The sequence below is a fragment of the Mus caroli genome, unplaced genomic scaffold, assembly GCF_978045245.1.
Source record: "Mus caroli unplaced genomic scaffold, Mus_caroli_1 scaffold_3, whole genome shotgun sequence".
Classification (NCBI taxonomy): Eukaryota; Metazoa; Chordata; class Mammalia; order Rodentia; family Muridae; genus Mus; species Mus caroli.
In genome coordinates, this window is record NW_028227258.1 from 131,476,528 (window position 1) to 131,498,801 (window position 22,274).

The 22,274-nt window shown below is 43.3% G+C and overlaps 1 protein-coding gene across 1 annotated transcript; it reads right to left on the bottom strand.

Moving 5' to 3' along the window:
* Nucleotides 1–589: 589 nt before the first annotated feature.
* Nucleotides 590–15,978, bottom strand: Samd7 (sterile alpha motif domain containing 7). Its single transcript, XM_085835351.1, has 7 exons — nucleotides 15,881–15,978; nucleotides 12,946–13,070; nucleotides 11,636–11,714; nucleotides 9,285–9,898; nucleotides 7,604–7,722; nucleotides 3,652–3,762; nucleotides 590–784 (listed from the first exon to the last, which is right to left on the bottom strand). The coding sequence occupies exons 1-7, from the start codon at nucleotides 15,976–15,978 to the stop codon at nucleotides 590–592; spliced, it is 1,341 nt and encodes a 446-aa protein (XP_085691477.1).
* Nucleotides 15,979–22,274: the final 6,296 nt, after the last annotated feature.

A 22,274-nucleotide genomic window follows, 5' to 3' on the forward strand; every position in this document is an offset into this window, starting at 1 on the left:
TGTGTGTGTGTGTGAGTGTATGTGTGTCCCTTTGGAATCATTCTGTGAAATGTTAAGTTGAAGACTGGACACAGCCACCTTTATCATCACCTCTCTCTCACTAGTTCCAACCTGTTACACACAGATAACTTTTCCCCTCCCCTCAGGTAAATCCTAACTTCCCCCTTGTAGGCCCCACTTCAGGCTAGACGCTGCTGTGGCTAGGAGATAAGGTGCTGTCTCTGATCAGCTTTGCCCCGCCTCCTCCCATCAGCACCTGCTGCTCCATCAGGGTTGGGCGATGGAAGGAGTGAGTAGAAGGAGTTCTTTTTCAGTTTCTGCTCTCCACTTCTTCAGAATTTTCTTCACGGAATCATCGGAGTGTAGCTTGTAAATGTAGTCTGTAAATTCCCCTCCCCATTCGCATTTTCTCCTCAGGGCAGTTCTTCAGAACCTTGGTGCTTGGTTTGCTTCGGCTTACCAGGAAGCCTGTTGGGTGAGATTCTTCTTCCAAGACATTCTGTGAGCATGGTCTCGCTCTCTTTGTCCACCACCTGAAGGTCTCACACCCTGCTGGTGACATCTGGAACATCTGTGTCTTTGGGTGTTTTTAATTTCTTATAACGTCTTGCTCAGTTCTTTTAGGACTCATTAGATCCTGGGGACCAGGAATGCTCAAACCATCACTCCAGGAACTAATGTCCAAAAGAGGGGATGTGTCTGCTGGCTGATCAAATGCTTGCCTTGCATGGGTGGGAAGTGAAGGAAGTTTTCTACAGAACATATTTCCCACATGCTGAGATACCTTTGAAGACAAAATAATTATAGTGATTAAGTCTTTGAATTCTTTTGATAACCCTGCATTAACCATGGGGGTGGGGGAAGCCAGGAGGCTGAGGTAATTTCAGACACAGATGTAGGAGGCCGTGCTTCTAGTATGTGGTAGACCTTGTTGTCTTTCAGAGCCATGTGATGTTTGCAGCTGCAAAACTGGCTATCTGCTGGCTCCACATTTCCACTTCTCCCCTGGTTCCGCTGTGGTTCACCTGCTCCTGGGTCAATTCCATTCTCTCTCACCCTTTCACTCTACGAAACCACCACCACCAAAAGTCAACCAGATTTCCTCCTGGACCAGGCCACAATTCTTCAAACAACTCTAGCACATATGTGGTCAGCAGGGAACCACAAATGAGGCTGCTCTAGGTGTTGGTACCTTGACATTAACCATTGAGCTTCTCCTGTAGGGTTCCCTTACCCTTGCCTCAATAATCTTGGCCCTGGATGGAAACCAGGCCACATCTGCATGAATCAAAATCCAAAGCACTTGTGCTTTGCATATACACACACATATACATATATGCATTATATTTCCAAATCCCACTCTTTGACTTGTAGGCCTAAATCAGATCCACCCTCTAGGCTTCTGTCCTGATATGGGGGGTGGTTCTTTCCTCTTGATCATGTCCACTATCATGGGGACTGCCCTCAATTTCCATCTTAGATACCCAAACCTTCTTATCTTATTCAATGACAATCTCTTGTTTGCCCTCTGAACTCCCAAGTGTTAACTGGAGCCTTCCAACTCAACGACTTCAGTTCCCAGTGACAAGGACTTCATGGCTGTCTTCTTTGATTGACAGTTACCACTACCTAGGCCTTCTCCATCCATCTGGTCTTGGTGGCAGATGGCACTTGGAACCTAATAGCTCGACTGGCTTTCAGGGAAGAAAAACTCTTCCATGGGAACCCAGAAACAAGCAACAGCAAGTCAAAGTCAAACAGAACTGACCCAGGAACTGTCTTTGTAAATATGCCAAGAGACATAGTATCCTCACTAAAGAAAAAGAAATCACTTAAAAATAGCTCCATATTGTATCCATGTTAGTTAGTACTTAGTTTTGACAATGTATTCTGTTACATAAGATGCTATGTTAACACTTGAAAGGGCAGGGTAAACTTTCTGTAGTATTTTTTGCAATGCTACTACTTCTAAAATTATTCTAAAAACAAAACATTTAAAAAAGGAAAACCTGCAACAGAACTTTGGTGAAGACATTAAAGTGTTGAGGTATTTGTAGTAGAAGCATCCTCTTTCTTTTCTATTTTGAGGCTGGCCTTGAACTCACTGTCTTTTTTCTCAGTATTCTAAATCCTGGAATTACAGGTGGGTGCTACCATGCTGTGCTGAATGATTTCCTGGCTGAAGAGATGGCTCAGTGGCTTAGAGTACTTTTGCTCTTCTAGAAGACCTGAGTCCGATTCCCAGCACCCACACAAGCAACTCACAAGTGTCTGTAACTCCAGTTCCGGGAGATCTGATGCTCTCTTCTGGTTCCTATGGACACCAGACACACACATGGTACATAGACATACATACAGAAATAACACCTATTCACATACAATTAAGATGAAAGAATTTCCGTATCCTAAAAGTTTTAGACTTATAATAAAAATTATAATGATAGGGTATTCTCTTTTTAGTTGTGTGTTTGTGTGTGCATGCTTAAGTGTGTGATGGGGAACATGTGGAGGCCAGAGATGTGTGCATGCACACCCACACCCCCACACAATGTCTTCCCCATTGCTTTTCACCTTTAGTTTTTTTGTTTGTTTGTTTTTTGTTTGTTTTTAAGGAAAAGCCTCTCACTGAAGTTGCTCTAATTTGGTGAGAACAGGTAGCCAGTGAGTTGTAGGGACATCTGCCTCTGCAGTGCTAGGATTATAGGTACCATCCCCATGTCCAAGGTTTTTGTTTCCCCTTGATTGCCGAGGATCTGAACACTCTTTCTTAGGCTTGTATGGCAGCACTTTACTGACCGAGCCATACACTTAGTCACTTTCCTGACCTTTAGCCATGAAAGGACATTCTGAAGTTCTCGTCCTTACAGACATACATCTGCCTAATGGGTGCAGTCACTGTTATAAGAAAAACCAGAGGCTATAATCCGGTAATGAAGCCATCCAGAAACAGTAGATGGTACTGAAGTTGGCCTCGACAGCTCTCAAAAGCCAATTATTACCTCTTTTTTTTTTTTCTTTTGGAAATTTGCAAGCTAGTTGTTAAAACAAGCCATCATTAAAACTTAAATAAACCTAAAATTAAGTAAATCATATTGCAAATGGAAGTAATACATATCTAGAGTTCACTGATTCTTGCTTTAAACCTGGATTATTTATCATTATTGTTTATTACTATATATGTACTTAGGGATATTTATACCCAAGATACAATATGCCTGTTATATATAGTTTACTCTCCAGAAATGAGGCATTGATATGTGTCTCTTCCCAATTCTGAATCCAGTGACATTTAGGAACTTGTCAGTTGCAGTAGGAGTCATTAACACCATGAATGTCACGAAGCAGGTTCTGTTCCCTTTATAAAGAGATAGAGTTGCTGACCACTCACCAGCACACAGCCGCCATTGCTCCCCTGCCACATGGGGAACTGTGCATGACCCTCATCAAGTGCTTCTCAGTGTCCTCCCTTCTGTCACAGCCCCAGTTACAGAGAGGGGAAGGCTAAAAGTGAGCCAAATAAGTATTCTATATATCAATATTAATATATACATTAATATTGTATCGATATATTAATATTATATACCATATCATATTCCATTCCCTTGGGCTTTTCATCATTGCTATATACTAAATTGTGTGCAGTCACCATACCTGAGACTGAATTTTTAGTGCTGGCCCCAGCTTGAGTCCCATGGTGCCTCGAAGATGCTGTTCTGTGAGAAGGGGCAGTGTTTCTCCATCAATTGCATGGTCCTTAAAGACCTGAGGAAACACAAACATCTTTAGCTTGGCCTCTGAGTCTTGTAGCAAAGTCTTTGTTTTATATGCAGATGGTTTGGTGTTGGACTATTTGCATATAAAAGATCACTTGAAGGTGACACAGAGCTAGCTATGTAAACCTTTCTTTCATTGCTGGTTTGTCTGGGCTCCACTGCCTCATTGTCCGTAATAATATTTGGAATGCTCTGTAGTTCTGTTTATTGGACTCACTTCAACCTGGAGTAATTACCCAAGGGCAACACAGTCTTATTGATGCTGCAGTCCTGAGGGGGTGTGGTGAATGTACATGCTAGGTAAATCAGTAAATGGGAAAATGCTGGAATAAAGGGACGGTGGGCAGTGCCATCCCAGATAGCAGCATCTCTCCCTCACACAGGCAGATGCAATGCCTTCTGGCTGCTGGGTTAAGTGTATAGTGAAAAGAGCCAGGAAAGCATGGGTAAACGTTGTCCACTGGGCCTTTCCAGCAGGGCCAGATGCTACCCAGTGCCATGATGCCTTCCTTTCAGGCTAGGAAGGTTGCTGATGGCTAGAGTTTTCAGACAGGTAAGGCAGTGGATAAGAAGAAACGTGCTGTGATCTGAAGTAGTATAACCTCATCACGTCCAACTGCAGCCTGCCTCACAAAGCCTTCTGTTCTCACCTCTGAGCCTTCTCTTTAAATCTTCTCTACCCTCCTCAGACTTTAGATCTTATAGGGTTCTTGTTCATTTTCAGACAACCTTCTAATTTAGAAAGAACGGAAAAGAAAACCATAGGCACAGTCCCCTGTAAGTCTGAACAAGGGCCTAAGATTGGGCACTTTGCCCCACTACCCTGATTAGTAGAATAGGGCTTGATCTCTGCATGCTTGCTCAGGCTCCTTATCCTTCCTATGACAGGGGTTCACAGTGGGAGCTCTTCCTTCATCTCCAACCTCTCCTCTTTGTTGTCCCATTAACATCTAAGTGGGTCACTACCATTGGGAAATGCTGATGGTAATGATATCACACCCCCATACCTGCCCTCTCCCTCTCTTGCCCTCACAGCCCCATTGATCAAGTGGAGTGGGATGCTCTTGTGCCCATTCGATCACTTCCTGTCATTCTTCGTTCTCAAGAGTTCTGGGCTCTGCTCCCTGTCGTTCTCTTAATCCTCAGTTCTGTAGGTGCCTGTGCTGAACCAAACTCATCCTCCAGTCCTAGGTCCTTGTATTTGTTAATTTCTGGCCACCACTGGCAAAGTTGACTAGTCCTTCGTGGAGATGATCATATGGCCCAGTCTGACCCCCACACTGGCTGTGTAGTCAAGGATGACCCTGATGTTCGGACTGCAGTGGGATCATAAGCCTGTGCCACCGAGCTAGTGTTTATGAAGTAGTAGGGATGGAGCACAGCACTTTGTGCCTCGTAGGCCTGAGGAACCCTCCTTATCAGTGCAGATTGGGCCGTGTCTGTGATATACATGTGCCTGTATTTTTAGCAATTTCAGATATTTCTCAAGATGAATAATTTATCTGCCTGAACTGGCTATTAGAGCAAATTGCTGAAGTGTTTCCTGGCTATTCCTATACAGCAAACTTCTCGAGGAAGCTCTTTATGACTTTTTACTTTTGCATTTTGATTAGGTTCCTTTCACAGAGAATATAGCAAGAACAAATTACAATACAGTAGGAAGTAGCACAGCACTAACAACTTACGTATGCTTTAAACAACTGAATCTGTATATGGTTTGGCTTTTTCAAGGTTTTGTTCTTGGTTTCAGATTGGGTTGTGTGTCCCATTGTGTAGCTGAGTCTGGCCTTGAACTCACAATTCTTCTGCTTGAGCTTCCTAGTGTAGAATTTCCAGGTATGCACTATCACACTTGATACTAGATAGATTTTTAAGACTTTGTTTGCATAAGGCTGGCAAAGAGGTGGGACAGTGGCTATAAAGCTGACCAGTCCCAGGAAGTTGCAAAAAAAATATTCAAAGTACGGGGTTGTGAAAAAAAAAGTCAAGGAGACACTGTTGGCCAAGGTCTCTGTGAGAACTGTGTGTGTATCCAGAATGTACTAGCATCTCCTCATTTCTGCACAGTTATTTCTCAGAGAGGAGCAGTGGGTGCTTAGCAGGGCAGCTGGGCCTTGCAATTGATGTCATCTGCCGTAGCCCAAAGGGAGAAGACTTCAACATGTGGACACCCTAAATGCATGTGAGAAACTTCTAGAAAGAAATGGTAGAATTCCTTGGGCTACTGATACCCTGTTGGTGACAGACAATGAGCTAGCAAAATCTGCCGTGTTAATGTTTCTATGACTTCTGTCTATCCTCAAAGAGACAATAATATAAGGTGTAAGACACATGTGATGCTGTTGCCAGAGAAGCTGTGTCTTCTTTATTTGTTTGTTGGGGGCAATGCCTCACTATAGAGCCAGGAATTCCCACAAATTCGTAATCTTCTTGCCCCAACCTCTCAAGGACTGAGATTGCAGCTGTACGCCATCATTCCTGGTTCCTTGTTTCTGTGTTTGTGCTACAGTGTGTGTGTGTGTGTGTGTGTGTGTGTGTGTATGAATGTGTTTATGTGTATGCACACAAAGGTCTGAAGATAACCTTGAATGCAGTTCCTCAGAGACCATTCACCGTGCATTTTTGAGACAGGGTCTCTGACTTGGCTATAACTTGCCAAATAGACTAGTCTGGCTGACCAGCAAGCCTCAAGGATTCATTGTTTCACCAGTAATGAAATTAGAAGCAGGTACTAGAATGCCTAGCTTTGGTTTGTGTGTGTGTGTGTTGTGTGATGTGTGTGCATGTGTGTTTACACAAGTGACATGGTGAAAGTGTGGAGGCCAGAGGACGTCTTATGGGAATCAGTTCTTTCTTTCCTCTGTGTGGGTGTCAGGGATAGAACTCAGATCGCCAGACTTAGTGGCACGCACATAAATGTCCGTGAGTATGAATGTGATATGTACATCATGCAACGCACATGTAGAGGTCAGAGGACAACCTCAGGTGCATGTCCTTGACCTCCACCCTTCTTGAGGCAGGGCCTTCTGGTTTCATGGTGTATATGGCAGGGTCGCTGGCTCAAGACGTTCTGGGGGATCTTTTCTCTCTCTTTAGGCACACTAGATTATAGACGCGCACTACTGCATCTGTTTGCGTGTCTTAGAGACCATCTCTCAGGCCTTTATATTTTTTACAGTAAGCTTTTTATACACAGAGCAGTCATTTCCCCCCAGTTCCCCAGCTCTCTCTCTCTCTCTCTCTCTCTCTCTCTCTCTCTCTTTCTGTGACTTCTGGGAATTTAATTCAACTCCTCATGCTTGCAAGACAATCTTCTGGCTGGGCGTGGTGGCACACGCCTTTAATCCCAGCACTCGGGAGGCAGAGGCAGGCGGATTTCTGAGTTCGAGGCCAGCCTGGTCTACAAAGTGAGCTCCAGGACAGCCAGAGCTATAAAGAGAAACCCTGTCTCGAAAAACCAAAAAAAAAAAAAAAAAAAAAAAAAAAAAAGACAATCTTCTGACCGAGCCGTGTCTAAGCTTCTTTGTTCTTTCTCAGGACAAAGTACACATTTCTGTTATTTAAGTCATGTAGTAAATACTTCTCATTCTTTCTGGATCTTTAGCCTCGGAGTCAGCTTTCTGATAAGTCTAGACAGGACAGAAAATAAAACTAAATAACAGCTTCCCAGCCTTCCCTGACAGCTGTGTCCACCAGTCATAGACACCTCTCCAGTGAGTGACAGTGCCATAAAATGGAATCCTTTTCAAGGGCAAAATGCAAGTTGGACAAAGCTCATTATGCATGAAATAGTTGCAAACTTTCATAATTTTGCAAACATATGAAGTTACCTGGGCATAGTCTGCACAGCCTGGAAGGCTTCTGATGAAGTCATACACATCGTCCACAGTCCACTTCTGAATATCAGACAAAGAACAGTTTTCTCTGAGTGCAACCCGCTCATGTGTTCCTTTAACATGAAAAGAAAATTATCATGTAGTATAAAATTTCCATTTGGAAGATGCTCAGAAGTCAGGTTTGCATTTAGCTATGTGACCCCACTAATGTCTGTCAGCACAGGGTGCGCCATTTATATAGGCCAATTACTGAACGAACTCCCTGAAGATATTCAGACACAAGGAGGGGTGGTTCATTTCCCCCTCTCTTAAAGTCTCTTCAGTGATGTAGCTAGAGGTGAACACAGAGGTTCCAGATTTGCTCTAGGATCTCCAAGGTGCTGATAGAAAGGCTCTGTGAACTTCATTTTCCATATTAGTGCTACAATACCATGCTATGTGGTCTCCTGAGACCATCATGCTCTGAATGTGAGCCAGGAGCCTCAGGGTGAAGCAGTTGGTATGGTGGCTACTTCAGTGCCCTAATATAGCTGTCAAGATGACATACCCTCGAGTTATCCAAGAAGGGAAACTCATTGACTAAACCAGAGTGTGTGTCAGCAGGTCAGTCGGGACTGTTTTGATTGTCAGTGGAAGTGGGAGTGCCTAGCCCATTGTAGGCATTACCATCCCCTAGGTAGGCGGCCTTGAACCTTATAAGAAAGCTTAGTTATTATAAACCTTCCTGCCAGACAGCAAACTGTATCCTTCTTTAGCTGTGAAGTGAATTTGCTCCTTGGAGGTGGTGCCGAGGGGCTTAGCAAGCAGGCACATCTTCAAGTTTCTGCTGAGCTCCTCTAGAAGTGCAACATGAATAGACTCTCCTCTTACGCTACGTTAGTCACACTGTTCTATCACAGCATCAGAAAGGAAACTACAACAATCAGGGACACATCACATCTCTGTGTTTTAAGTTTTTTTTTTTTTCCAAACAAGTTCCAAGGAGCTATCCAATATGGGATTTTCTCCGAAATACAATAATACTTATCAAGTTGAAAGTTTGTGCTTTTGTTGGTTTTTCTACATTTGGAAACAGGGGAGATAGAATTTATATTTTAAAATAAAAGGTCTCTTTGTAAAGAAATCACAGTTAGTTAAGTTAAAACTTTAATTAAAAATCTCCATACTTTCTTAAACTTACTCTCCCAATCTGTGTTGAGTGGTTTTTACACAGCAGTATCACAAGACTGGTGTTTCTCATGTGACTTTTATGAAACATAATATAATAAAGCGACTCTGAGAAGTCACTTAAAATGGGATTAAGGAAATGGAGGGACAGGAGAAATGATCCCGCACTGGAGAGCTCTGGCTGCATCTTCCAGAGGACCTGGGTTTCAATCCCAGCCCGGCAGCTCAGAACCACCTGTAACTCCAGTTCCAAATGATCCAGTGAGCCTTTCTGGTCTCTGCAAGCACTGTGCGCACCCAATGCCCATACATTCGTGCAGACAAAATACCCATACACATATAATAAAAATAGGTAAGTACTTTTTAAAGGATGGAGATGAGAAGGTAGACAACGTGCCTGAAAAAGGGAATGGAGACCAAAACAAGCATCGCTACCACTTCCTCCACAGGGGGAAGAAGCTGCCGCCCTTGAGCTTCTGAGGACCCGCCCACAATCCCAGACACCTACCTGACAGAGGCAGGATGGAGACTGGCCGGAAAACCCCATTCTTTCCATCACAGCCTTCATAGACCTGTTCGGAGGGCTTTCCCTTCCCATCATCCCATGCGTTTGCCTCCAGGGAAGACTCTGGTTTCCTCTGGTGTGTATGGAGTTCTCTGTGGGGGTTGGTGAGAACCGTAGTTGGCTTTGCATCAGTGACCCTTGGCTTCTGCTGGTTGTCTACCTCGATGTCTGGATCTTTGATATACTCTTCCTCCTCATAGGGAACTGCGGGCATCTGGCTTGAGCTTTTTTCTTCTGCTTGACTTTTGAAACTCTCAGTGTTACTCTCTGGAGGCTTCTGGTAAACGGCACCTCTCCTGAGTCGGTATTTCTGGCCCCAGCACTCTGTAAAGTGGGGTCTAGTTGCTAGCAGAATAGGGTTTCCCTGAAGGTGTCTCAAGGTGCTCCTGTGCAAATGCACATCACTGGCCGGCAGTGTGCTCCTGCCCTGGAAACCTGTGGGGCCACCCAGGCAACTTGACCCATAGAAGAGTGGTATCCCCAGGCCAGAGAGTCCTTTGGGATTAACTCTTTCCATTCTACGTTGCTGGTAAAGAGAATACATTTCCATTTCTGCCCTGAAAATATAGTTTGCACTATCATTAGACAATCATTAAAAATCTATTTTTTAGTTATCTATCTATCATCTGTCTATCTATCTATCTATCTATCTATCTATCTATCTATCTACCTACCTATCTATCGTGTGGACAGGTGGGTGCATGAAAGCCATTGTACGCTGTGGACATCAGAGGACAATGTGAAGACGTTGGTTCTCTCCTTCTACTTTGTGGGTGCCAGGGATCAAACTCAGGTTGTCAGGCTTAGCAGCAAACACCTTGATTTCCTGAGCCATCCAAGGCCCCCAGAAACACAGTTTTAACAGGCCCCTGCCTTCCTTAAGCTAGCCCCTATTACACTTTTCCTATCCTTACACTGTTTGGAAAGTGGACTTAGGAAGAGGACCTGAAAGTAGAGGACTGGGATGCGTGTTCCAGTGCACGTCAGAGACCTGTGTCAGGACAGTTGCCTGTTGTGCACAGAGTGGCTTTAGCAGGGATGGGGATGATACAGCTCTGAGTGGTTTCCTGCCAGACACTGAACTTCATACAGGTATTTAATTCCTCAGCACAATGATAGTCAGCGGGACTCAAACTAAATTAGTGCTTGTCTTGGTGGGGCTAAGTCAATGCGCGTAGATGGACAGAAAGGAAAGAAGGCAGCCTTGCTTTCTTACTTCACTTTCCCTATGGGCCACCACCTGGACCCTGAGAGTTCTGTGGTGGGAAAACATAAGCCGTGTCTTCCCTCTCCCTGAGGTAAAAATTGTTTATTATGAATGCACCTTATTTGCTGCTGGCCACTAAAGCTGAAGACCACTGCTGGGATGATAGGAGACTTCCCGGGGTTGGGTGACATACTCTGAAGTGGACTTGGTGAGCTTCACTCCTATCTTCACGCAGAGCTGAAGCCACTGAAGCCAGGAATGCCAATGGAAATCTCAGAGGATTCACAGCTAGCAGTTTTCTTATGGGTCAATGGAAAGCTATTGATGGTGCTGATCTATCCACTGTTGGTGGTGTGGGCATGGGGAGCTACATGTGTGTGTTGTATGTGTTGTGAACCTGTGCACATGCACACAGAGACTATAGGTGTCTCATCTCTTTCTCTCTATCTTATTGCCTCATGACGGTCTTTTACTCAACCCTTGTTGGCTCACCCGTTTTTGGCTAGGCTGGCGGGACAGCCAGTCCCAGCAAGCCTTCTGTTGCTGATCCCTGTTTCTGTCCCCAGGATTAAAAGCATGTGCGGCCACACCCAGCTTTGTATCTGGACCTGACCTCAAGTCAAAGTGTGCAGTAAGCATTCTTACTAAACTTTAGATCCCTGGACTCCACTGTCTGCTTTTTTTTTTTTTTTTTTTTTTTTGAAACAGGGTTTTTCTGTATAGCCCTGGCTATTCTGGAACTCACTTTGTAGACCAGGCCTGCCTCTGCCTCCCAAGTGCTGGGATTAAAGGCGTGCGCCACCACTGCCTGGCTCACTGTCTGCTTTTTAATCTTTCTTTTACTACTAAAAAGCTTGTATACATGTTTGTAATGTATTCTATAATGTACCTGAAGGTCTTTCTGTAAATGATTGACTGATGTGTGTGTGTGTATGTGTATGTGTACATGACATGTGTTATTTATTATATCCACTACGTACAGCTATTGTATTTATTTGTGTTCATTTAATTTACTTAAAACAAACTCATTTGAACAAATGGTCAGGGGAGTGAATAGAAGACAGACCAAACAATAATGTTAACTTACCTGGCAGCATGATGTCTTTCAAACATCTCATTTCTTGTGGTCACTGCCTTTATGGGTTCAGGTGGTAAAATGCCCCAGCCTTGAGAGAAGGAGAGGGAGAGAGAGAGAGAGAGAGAGAGAGAGAGAGAGAGAGAGAGAGAGAGAGAGAATTGTATCCCCAAAACAAGTTAGAAGCATGCACTTGAAAATAATAAAAGTTGCTGAAAGGACCCAAATATAGCTGTCTCTTGTGAGACTATGCCGGGGCCTAGCAAACACAGGAGTGGATGCTCACAGTCAGCTATTGGATGTATCACAGGGCTCCCAATGGAGAAGCTAGAGAAAGTACCCAAGGAGCTAAAGGGATCTGCAACCCTATAGTTGGAACAACATGATGAACTAACCAGTACCCCGGAGCCTCTTGTCTCTAGCTGCATATGTATCGAAAGATGGCCTAGTCGGCCATCACTGGAAAGAGAGGCCCATTGGACTTGCAAACTTTATATGCCCCAATATAGGGGAATGCCAGGGCCAAAAGAATGGGAATGGGTGGGTAGGGAAGTGGGGGGCGGTATGGGGGACTTTTGGGATAGCATTGGAAATGTAATTGAGGAAAATATGTAATAAAAAATATTAAAAATAAAAATAATAATAAAAAAAAAGAAAATAATAAAAGAATTCAAAACTGAGTCTGCAGAACCCCTTAGGCTGGAGTGGAATGTGGGAAAGGGCCCCATGTCATCGCTGCTAAGAATCTCAGACAGTTTGGTGAGAACCCGATAAACACCACTAGATCAACAGCAGATAACATTTCGTTTTTTGTTTTTAATTGTCAGTCTCATGACTGGTGCCATTTTCCTGTTATTCTAGAAAGGGGAAGGCAAGGGCCTGTTAAAATCATATTTCTGTAATAGACATCTCCGGAGTGAAATCAGAATAAAAGCCAAATTCTCACTATGGCATATGAGACCACATGTTACTTGTTGGTTTGGGGCACTGAGAATTGAATCCAGGTCCTCACGGATGCTAATCAGGTGCTCTGCTGCAGAGCTGCGCTATGCCCTCATCCCCAGTCATGAACTGCCCCAAAAAGTTAACTCTCAGATCAAGTCTCTTTGAAGCCCCTCAGCTCTTTACACATTGCCAGTCTTCCCTCACTCATGATTACATTGGTGCCTGGGAGACTTGCACATTGGTAGCACCAGAAGCTCAATCAGGAAACCAACTGTGCAAAGTGCACAGGCTTAACTCCCATCCGCTTCTCCAGTCCCTGTGACACAGGCACTGTTCACAGGGATCCACAGCCTGGGTCAAGTGCTCATTGCTCATACCTGAGTAGAAGTGACTGGATAGCGGGTTTGGCATATTTGCATTTGGGAGACCAGAGGATCCAAACTGGGAAGGAACACAAAACTGGCTTGGGTCAGTTGGAGCTATACTGGAAGACAAGACATCTCTAGGAGAGGAAAAAAAAAAGACATAAAATAGGTAGAAAATGGATGTAATTTTAGGGAGTTTCTATTGCTTAGTGTGATAATCAAAGTTCACTGTTAACTTCATTTAGGATCATCTAGAAGACTGAGGCATGCTTCGTGACGTGTTCATGAGGGCATTTCAAGAGCGTTACCAAGGGCTGAAAATGTGGCTGGGATCCCATGAGAATCCGATGAAGTCGAATAAGACAGCGAGCTGAAGACCAGCATCTGGCCTTTCCTGGCCCAGGATGACAGGAATTGTTCTGCTGTAGCTCACTTTCCCTGCCCAGATGGACAGATCATCTGGAAGTGTGGGCTGACACTAATCTGCCCCCATTAAGGTGTTGGCCACAATACACTTAAGGTATTGTGTGTATAAAGTATATACAGCAACACAAAAGTAACTAATTCACTTATGTGCTGGGTTTTTTAATAGTCACTTGGGATTCCATTGAAACTAAAGAGCAAAAGAAATAATACAATTGAAGCCTCACTGGTTATACAGAGATATGGTGAGAAAGATTAGGAGGAGAGGGCCCGGCAAGCAAGATAGCTTAGGGCTATCTGGGGGAAAGACCCACTCACGTCAGTGAGTCATGGTCAGAACATTTACAATGGGCATTATGCTCTGACCACACATTCTGGTCTTATTTAGTGATCCTCTGTCCTTATTTAATGATTCTTTGGTGGCATTTGCCATCTAGGATAAATGCTTGGCCACCTCTGGGCAAGTTGTTTGTTTTGCAAATTACAACAGTCTTTCTGATTTGTTGTTTAAATTCCATGAACAAGGACAATTAGTGCAGTTCATTTTCTCTGTAGAATGTCAAAGTATTCTAAAGAAGGGAAGGTAGAATATTGCCAGAATGTGCAGCCAAAATACTTTCACTGCTCTGAAAGAATTTTTTGACAAGCATCCCAGGAATTCAGATATTATAGATTTAGTTAAGATAGAACCTTAATCTGATAGGATTTGTTCTCGTTTTAAGATGAGGAGCAGACGCTGGAGGACACCTGCATATGATGCACACAGAGGGCACCCTGCATATGATGCACACAGAGGGCACCCTGCATATGATGCACACAGAGGGCACCCTGCATATGCACACAGAGGACACCTGCATATGATGCACACAGAGGGCACCTGCATATGATGCACACAGAGGGCACCTGCATATGATGCACACAGAGGGCACCTGCATATGATGCACACAGAGGGCACCTGCATATGATGCACACAGAGGGCACCTGCATATGATGCACACAGAGGACACCTGCATATGATGCACACAGAGGACACCTGCATATGATGCACACAGAGGGCACCTGCATATGATGCACACAGAGGACACCTGCATATGATGCACACAGAGGACACCTGCATATGATGCACACAGAGGACACCTGCATATGATGCACACAGAGGACACCCTGCATATGATGCACACAGAGGACACCTGCATATGATGCACACAGAGGGCACCCTGCATATGATGCACACAGAGGGCACCCTGCATATGCACACAGAGGACACCCTGCATATGATGCACACAGAGGGCACCTGCATATGATGCACACAGAGGACACCCTGCATATGATGCACACAGAGGACACCTGCATATGCACACAGAGGACACCTGCATATGATGCACACAGAGGGCACCTGCATATGATGCACACAGAGGGCACCTGCATATGATGCACACAGAGGACACCTGCATATGATGCACACAGAGGACACCTGCATATGATGCACACAGAGGACACCTGCATATGATGCACACAGAGGGCACCCTGCATATGATGCACACAGAGGGCACCTGCATATGCACACAGAGGACACCTGCATATGATGCACACAGAGGACACCTGCATATGATGCACACAGAGGGCACCTGCATATGCACACAGAGGACAGGCCATGTGAGGACATGGTAAGGAGATAGAATCCATAAGCCAGAAATAGGGCTCACCAGAAGTGAACTGGGCAGTGCTGTGATTTTGGACTTGTATTTTACAGAACTGAGAACCTTTTATCTTTACTTAAAAAATATGTTTATGGATGTTTTACCTAATGTATGTTTGTGCATCATATGTGTGCACTATCAGGAAGGTCAGAAAGGGGTGTTGGATCTGCCGGGACTGGAGTTACAGGCAATTGTGAGGATCTGTCATAGGAGTACTGGGAATTGAACCTGGTCCTCTAGAAAGATCAGCCATAGCCGGTCATGGTGGCACATGCCTTTAATCCCAGCACTTGGGATGCAGAGGCAGGCGGATTTCTGAGTTTGAGGCCAGCCTGGTCTACAAAGTGAGTTCCAGGACAGCTAGGGCTACACAGAGAAACCCTGTCTCGAAAAAACAAAAAAACAAAACAAACAAAAAACAAAACAAAACAAACAAACAAACAAAAAACACGGAGAAAGATCAGCCAGTGCTTTTGACCACTGAGCCATCTCTTCAGCCTGGAATTTCTGTTATTTAAACCATGTTGTCTTCTGCGTTTTATTGGGGTAGCCTTAGAAGACTAATCCAGCAGGTTTTACACTTGATAATGCCTGTCACATTCCAAGTAAATGTGATTTCCTCATGAGCTAGTAGGCCAAACAGTCTTCCAAGGGAAAGCAGTGCCTTACACCCAAAGGTAAGACCAGCAGAGTGCCATGGGTCATGGTACCACAACCCACTGAGATAACCCAATGCTCTTTATCATCTAAGGCTAACACCATCCCACGCTCTAGTGATGACTTATCCTCTCTTCTCACTGGACTATTAAATTGGAGAGATATACCTGTCCACAATTGGAGGCCCAAATGGAGAGGGAACCATTGGGACCTTCTGCTGTCCTGATGTCAGTAAAGAGTTCACAGACATCATTGGGTTTGTCATCAGATTCCTTGACTCCGATGAAACTCTAAAAAGAAACAGACAGGTATATTAACAAATAACCCAGTGGAAAACATTCTCCTTTGTGTGTGTGTGTGTGCCTGTTTAGGTAAAGGACATGGGTATTGATCCTCAAGGGCTGTCTGCCTTGTGTTTTGGGGACCTGGGGCTGGCCAATGAAGCCCAGGGATCTCCCTGTTTTTGTTGGTCCAGAGCCGGGATTACAATCACACATATTATACCTGTTTTGTTTTTGTGTGTGTTCTGGGGATTGAACTCATGCCTGCATGCCTGCGCTTTTGTGAATTGTTTGAATTCTTCTTAAACAAAACAACCTCATGGTACTTTCAGAACACTTGGAAAGATTAATTACACTAAGCTTTCAGATATACAATTATACAAAACCTCCTCCAGGGGAAGTGCCTTATACTCTCTATAGAACTCATTTTATGGGAGCTGGAGAAATGACTCAGAGGTTAAAAGCACTGACTGCTCTCCCAAAGGTTCTGAGTTCAATTCCCAGCACCCACATGGTGGCTCACAACCATCTGTAATGGGATCCGATGCCCTCTTCTGGGGTGTCTGAAGACAGCTCCAGTGTACCTATATACATTAAATAAATAAATAAATAAATAAATATTTTTTAAAAAGGAAAAGAACTCATTTTATAAGTGTGTCCCTGGAATTTGTTACAGCCCACAGAGTAATGCCACATGGCCTCACAGCAATAAGAACACCGAAGCAGTCCTGGAATCTTCCAGGGCCACCAGCTCCTTTTTCACAAGTGATTTACTTACTTATTATTTCCAAAGGTGGAAATGTGCAAACCCTTCCATGTGTTCAGTCTTTGGGAAACTATTCCTATATAGTGGATCAGATTAAAACAGAAAATGAGGGAAGAGAATCCTCTTAATGGCTAAAATGATATCTAATTAGGGTGGATGTGGGCTGATTGCATATGATAGTTTAATTAGAACAAGGGACCAAGTCATGTTCATGTGCATAAAAACATGTCTGTATATGTTACCCTCAGCACCCCATGATTGGAGCGGATCTGTGGTTAAAAGGGTGCTGGGTACCTTACAGTTTCTCAGTAAATGTTGGTGTCCTTGGAATAATTTTAAATATTAAACCACCCTAGATAACAGGTCATTTTTTCCTTCTCTTTCATTCTCAATTGTCATCTTAAAAATCTAAGACAAAAAGGAAAGAAGTGGGATTTCCCCAGCATCCATGAGCCCTGGGTTCAATCCCTGCCATGGTAAGAAAAAAGGAAAGCAGGAAGTTCACTGATTTTCATGGAGAGATTTGTTTTTCTTTTTCATTTTTCCCCCTTTCTTGTGTGTCATTTGGTGTGATTAAAAAAAAAATAGGTATAAGTTCATTTGGATGGTCTGAAAACTAAAAATGTAACAGTACTTAACAATGTTGTGGCTTCTTTAATTTCCTTTTCAGATATGAATCCAATCAGCTGGGAAATTCAAGTTCACGGGCAACCCATCACTGGCTGGGGCCATTTGTTTGTTTTTCTAAATTGAAAATAGATTATTCTCTTATACAGTACATCCCAACTACAGTTCCCTCCCTCCAGTCCTCCCAGCTCTGCCCACCTCCCCTCTCCCTCAGACCCACTTTCTCTTTGTTTCCCTGAAGTTTTTTTTTTTTTTTTTTTTTGATTGGTTATTTCTGATGTGTTTCTGTAATTGACTCCCTAGGTTTCCTGCTGACCTTCACATGTGCACTGTAGCACTCGTGTGCCTCCCACCCCCACATCAGGTACCCACAATAATAATAACACAAAAAGAAAAGCCTTGTCATCTCTCATGATATTCCTCCTACCATGTGTATGCCTCAAACTGTTAATTATGCACGTGGATTTAGTTTTCTGGAGCAACTTTATGTGTGCAGGAGATTGAGTGATCACAGAGCTCTATACCTTCTCCTCCCTACACTCAAACACAGACAACATTCTGTTCTAGATGTGTATTTGTTGATCAATGAGCCAACAAAGCCCAGAGTTTACATTACGGTTCACTCTTGTATTGTATTTTATGGGTTTTAGTAAAAATGTAAAGACATATAACCACCATTATGATATCTCACAGGATAATGGCACTGCCCCAAATCAAATAGCACTGTAATACAAATATAGCCAGAGCATTTTCAAGGAAAAGTTTCTAGGGCCCCTTTATTCCCCAGATAGATATTAAAAAGTCCAAATCCATATTGTCCCCAAACAGCCACTCTGGATGGTACTAATCCCTATGATCAACATATGAGCTTTTAAATATTAGATTTTGTATTTTCTGGGTATTCTCTTTTATTTTGCACATTTGTTGAAAGACTCTGAGCCAGGCAACTCTGCTGCAGTCATTGAAGCTCTGGAGAAAAGCTGTAGACCGACCAGGTGGTACGTCTCAGTGTAGAGTGTGTCTGGTAATCTCAACACAGAGAGGGCTCTGTGCTGAGGTCTGCAGTTGGGTGGATTTCTCTGACCCAGAGCTCTAATCCTGGATGGCCAGCACATTAGCAGGATGAAGATGCCTTAATCGCTGCCTTCAGACGCTTACCCTTAGCAAGCCCCTCCCAAGGCACACACACGACTTAGCTAGTGCTAATTCTGTCTCCACTGATCAGGGCAGCAGTAGTAAGACAAGTACTTTGTGAACTGAACCCTTGCTAAATCAGCAGATCCTTCCTGAATGGTGTCCAGTGCACAGTGGCCAGGCACAATTTGATTGTATTCATCTTCCATTGGCCAAACTGTAATTGTTCACTAAATTCTGAGGTTTGAGTTGCCCACATCTAGGATCTGAGTGTGTGTTTAGTGGTTTGTGTGTGTGCACACTCGTGCATGTGTGTGTTTCTGTGTGTATAGTGTGCATGTGCATGTGTGTGTGCGTGCTGCTTTTCTTGATTACTCTCCACTTATTTTTTTTTTTGAGACAGGGTCTTTCACTGAAGCAAACACAGAATCAATGAGCTTCAAGGATCCTTGCATCTCTGCCATCAGTGCTGGGGTTACAAGCATGTGCCACAACATGTTTTATTACATGGGTGCTGGAGGTCTGAATTTATGTCCTCAACCATAAACAGAGTCTCTTTATTGACTGAGCTGTCTCCCCAGCACCTAGAAAAACTTTTCGCCACTGGTTTGAAATATATCACTAACACTCCACTTTAAAAGACAACAATAAATCTTTTCTCTGATATCCTAACAGCGTAAAGAAAGAAACAAAGGCAGTTAATCCTAAGACACTCAGCATGGCTCTCAAGTGAGTCTCCCCTTTGCCAAGCATACACTGTAGCTCTTTCCTTGTTTCCCCTTGAATTCCTCTCACCTCCCATGCCCTGGGAAGTGTTGCGGAAGACAGATGGCTGCATGCACACTCCCCTTCTCTTCTGCTTCTTCTTCTGCTTCTCACTCTAGAAAGCTCTTTGACATTAGAAACAACCGTGCCTTCTTGAAATGTCAAATTCCATATTATTATAATGAAGAAAGATAAATCTTTATCATCACTAAGTGGGTAGAAATTATATATGTTCTGCTTGGATTCAACATAATCTAGGTGCGGTGAAGCAAAGTTCATTGTGTGTAAGTTTGTATGCATACTAATATGAAATTATAAAAGTACTCTCATGATGGGCTTCAATATCAGGTATTTTAGTTAAAAAATAAACTAAGAATTATCAGCATAAATTTTTTTCTTAGTTATCATTGATTGCTCCATAGTATCTTTTTCTAAAAATTTCTAATCTGATAGTTTATGCTTCACACAACATAATTTAAAAAATTTAGTTAACTATAGTAATGGAGGCCATTAAAATAATATAAAGCTGGGTGTGGTGGCACATGCCTGATATCTCTAACTTTGGGATGGAGGCAGGAAGATCGTGAGTTCAAGACTAACCTAGAACACATATCACAGGAAACACCCTTCCCAAGTATCTGTAGGCAATCAATGATAGTGGGGAGCATCTTCTTCAGCAACATAGCCTCTGGTAAATTGCCCACACTCCTGTAGACAACCCCTCATTCATGTTCCCGCAAGCACCCAAGCACTCTGTCTCACACACAAGATACACAGAAGTGACAGGCACTGCTGGGGAAGAAGGGTTCACAGGAGTGGGAAGAGCACGAGAGAGGGCGATGGGGTGAATACGGTCACAGTACATGTGAGAATTTCACGGTGACTCTCATTATTACACACAATATACTCTGACAAACCAAAAGTGGGTGGTAAGCAAATAACAGTTAACATGAAGAGAAGCTCTATTTGAAGGTGATAAGATACTTAAACTTATAAGCCAGTTTGAACTGATCTTACTTAAAAAACAAACGAACAAACAAACACTTATCTGGTAGGAATGGAATAGAATCTTTACCTGTCAGCAAATTCAGTTAAATCATTACTTCTGAGCTGCGGTACTGCTAGTATAGACCCAATGAAACTTATAAGCATAACCGACTTCTATGATAAAAATGCCCTTTTATTTTCTTTTACGTGTGACATTTTGCTAAGCATCGTTAGTTTGAATGAGACAAGAGGTAGACCTGTAAGATGTGTGCACGTACATCCTCTCTAAGGGTTGGTTTGCACCGCCCACTGAGGATCACCGGAGCCTCTGTCCTACCTTCTGTTGCAGCAGCTTCTCAGGTGCTCAGTGGATGCACTTGCTGACAGCTCTTTCTTAATGAAGGTAAACCTTCCCTTAAATACGAATCCAACTAAGTTGCTTAATTCTGTTTCCCAACAGCAACCCTGCACTCGGACATCCTCCACAGATAGGCTAAAAGATGTTAAGCCCAAGGAAAGTGCAGTACGGGGCACATAAACCTGTCTCAGAGTTTAGCCTTTAGCATAATCCTTCCTTAGCCTTTAAGATGCTTTGTGGGCATTCATCCAATACCACTGTTCAGTTTCACAGAAGAGGAAAACAGCTGTGGATAAGTAGCACAATCATTTCTCAGTTTGTATTTCCACAGGGGTCGAGTGGGAACGCTTCTCTTGCAGATGGAAAAGGGGAAGTTGTTTTCTATAGAGCAGCATGATTTAATTTTAAGCATTTAAAAAGATGAACTTTCTAGAACCAACAGCTGCTTCCAACTTTTTTTTCTTTGTGGACAGTAAGAAAACCCTTCGTGCTCTAGGTGAGAATTGGCACTCTATAGGGAAAAGAGGACATAACTTAAAAACATGCCCTGTTTCATTTGCTTCAGACACATTTACAGCCTTGATAAGGAACAACTGCAGTTCATGTACAAAGGAACCGTTGAACTAAAGGTAATAGTTTGTTCTGATAACATACCATATATTATAATATAGAGTATAATATATAGCTGACAATATATAGCTTGTAATAAACTAGGGCAAAGCAGAAAATTAGAGTTTAAAATTAAAGTTGTGTAAACGTAACTTACTGTCTTGTAACTGTTGTCTCTGAGGCTCACTGCCTCAGTCTGCTAACCTAGGCCTAGTCCTGGAAGCTCCTAGCCTCCGTAAAATCTAACCTAGGCTTACTGCTGAATAAGGTCACTCTAGTTCTTTCTGAAACTCTGGCTAGCTGGTTCAACTCAGCTGTTCTGGCTCAAACTCCTCTCCAAGCTGACTGATTCAAACTGGCTTCTCTCAGCTTCTAACTCAATTGCTCTGCTTGACTTCAAATTAACTCTGGCAATCTGTTCTGACATCCTGGCTCCTTCTCATTCTCTGGCTTGTTATGCTTTCATCTGTTTCTAGCTTGCTCTCTCTTTAACTTGTGTCTGTAAGACACTCCTGGGAAAACTGCCTCCCTCCTTCTTCTGACTGTGATGCTCTCTCTTGTGTTGCCTCTTTCCTCTCTCTTCTCCTGAGAGTTGGGCATATCCTAGTCTGTCAAATCTTTCTTTGATTCTTCACATTGTGTGCCTCTCAATTAGGCATTACTTTCAAACATGATCTGCAAACTAACTTTACCTTTGTTAGGGGTTCAAGGTGTGTGTGTGTGTGTGTGTATTAGGGCATCTCTGCATCCCAGCCAGATCACACAGACCTAGAAGGCCTTTCGATGTGATCAGAGCAGCCATGTTGCTGGATTAAAATTCCTCTGCAGAGTTGTCCATATAATGCTTTAGTTTCCAGTATGAAGTCAGGTGCTCCTCTGTCACGGGGATTTGATATTAACTATTGTGTTTACTATAGGCCATTGCTCCTAAAGCAGTGCTCAGCAGTGGGGACACAAAGGACACAGCTGTATTGCCTGGATAAGTCACTGAGACCTGGTTTCTTCATTTCAGAAATGTCACACAGAAAGTTTTT